The sequence below is a fragment of the Colobus angolensis genome, unplaced genomic scaffold (genome assembly GCF_000951035.1).
Source record: "Colobus angolensis palliatus isolate OR3802 unplaced genomic scaffold, Cang.pa_1.0 Scaffold66, whole genome shotgun sequence".
Taxonomy (NCBI): domain Eukaryota; kingdom Metazoa; phylum Chordata; class Mammalia; order Primates; family Cercopithecidae; genus Colobus; species Colobus angolensis.
Window position 1 is genome coordinate 1,024,672 of NW_012120265.1, and position 1,445 is coordinate 1,026,116.

The window sequence follows — 1,445 nt, forward strand, 5'->3', positions numbered from 1 at the left end:
CTACCTCAGGCTCCAGGCCTTGCCTCAGTGACACCAGAACATGCCTGATAAGCCCTCCATCTCCCTTTTCCTTCTCCCTCTCCTTGACCTCCAAACAGGTGAAGCGAGAAATCTTGGTGGAGGTTCTGACCAAAAGAAAAACAGTGACCGTCAACGACAAGCTCATCCTTCCCTACAGCCTCAGCGAGGTGAGCACTGCCGAGGCACTCACAGAGTGCCAGACCCCAAAACCCAAGCAGGAATGGTCTTTGGAAAGAGCTGGCGTGAGTGGGCCGTCCGTTCCTGTCCCTGAAATGCTAGAATGGAACCCAGGCAGTGCCTGTGATTGTCATGTGAGTTCAGGTGTGGCACGAGCCAGCCTGGGAGGCAAACCATGGCCCTCAGGCCAGAACTTGAGCTACATGCATTCATCTCTGTTTCTAGATGTTCCATGTGCGTGCTGGTTCTCACCAGCAATAGTTGGCCAGCTCCAGCCTTCCACCTGGTTTTGCTAATAAAGTTTTATTGGCACATGGCCATACCCATTCATTTACATACCACCTAAGACTGCTTTGGGGCCATAGCAGCTAAGCAGAGCAGTTGCGACAGAGAACATCAGGCCCCAAAGCCAAAAATAATGACTCCCTGGTCCCTTCCAGAAAACAGTATGCCCATCCCTGGACCTGGAACATGACACTGACTACTCTTATGTAACTCCCAGCCTGTAAGTCTCAAGCCTGTGACTCTAAACCTTGTTAAGGTGCCTCCCTCTGGTCTTTGCTGCAGCCTGGATGTTTTCTCTGTGCTGTATTTCTCTTGCATTTTTACATCTCAAGAGCAGGATCACTTGCAGCTTGTTTAACAACAGGAAAGTACCTAGACACGATGGGGACTTTTAGCCCCTCACCCGATGGGAAGCTGCTGTGGCATTTCAAACAGGCACAGGGGACATTCTGAACCCACATGGGTCCAGCGCACTATGTGATGTTGCCAGGAAGTTGCTGCACATCACCCAAGACCCGAGCAGCACTGGTGCCCCCGAGAGGCTCCATGTAGAGCTAAAGGCACCAGGCAGGGGCTGCATTCTGTGTGGCTCCATTTCCTTGACACCCAAGAAATGCAAAACGAAGAGGATACATTCTAGATCTTGTCTGCCGCTGAATACATCTGTCAGAGCTGCAACCTGAATATGTGGAAAAAAAAAAAAAGACAATTTATTCTATATAGATTAGACCTTAAGAGCTTTTTTTTTTTTTTTTTGGAGATAACGTCTCACTCTCACCCAGGCTGAAGTGCAGTGGCACTATCTCGGCTCCCTGCAACCTCCGCCTCCCGGGTTCAAATGATTCTCATGCCACAGCCTGCTGAGTAGCTGGGATTACAGGTGTGCACAACGAGGCCTGACTAATTATTTTTGCATTTTTATTTTTATTTTATTTTTGAGACAGAGTTTCGCTCTTGTTGCC

General features: G+C 49.2%; 1 protein-coding gene across 1 annotated transcript in view; it reads left to right on the forward strand.

Moving 5' to 3' along the window:
- MYO9B (myosin IXB) overlaps positions 1-1,445 on the forward strand; it is a 119,482-nt gene that overhangs the window by 56,442 nt on the left and 61,595 nt on the right. Inside the window, exon 7 of the mRNA XM_011925897.1 lies at positions 99-267. Within this exon, the coding sequence (XP_011781287.1) occupies positions 99-267 (169 nt within the window). The remainder of the gene's footprint in view (positions 1-98; positions 268-1,445) is intronic.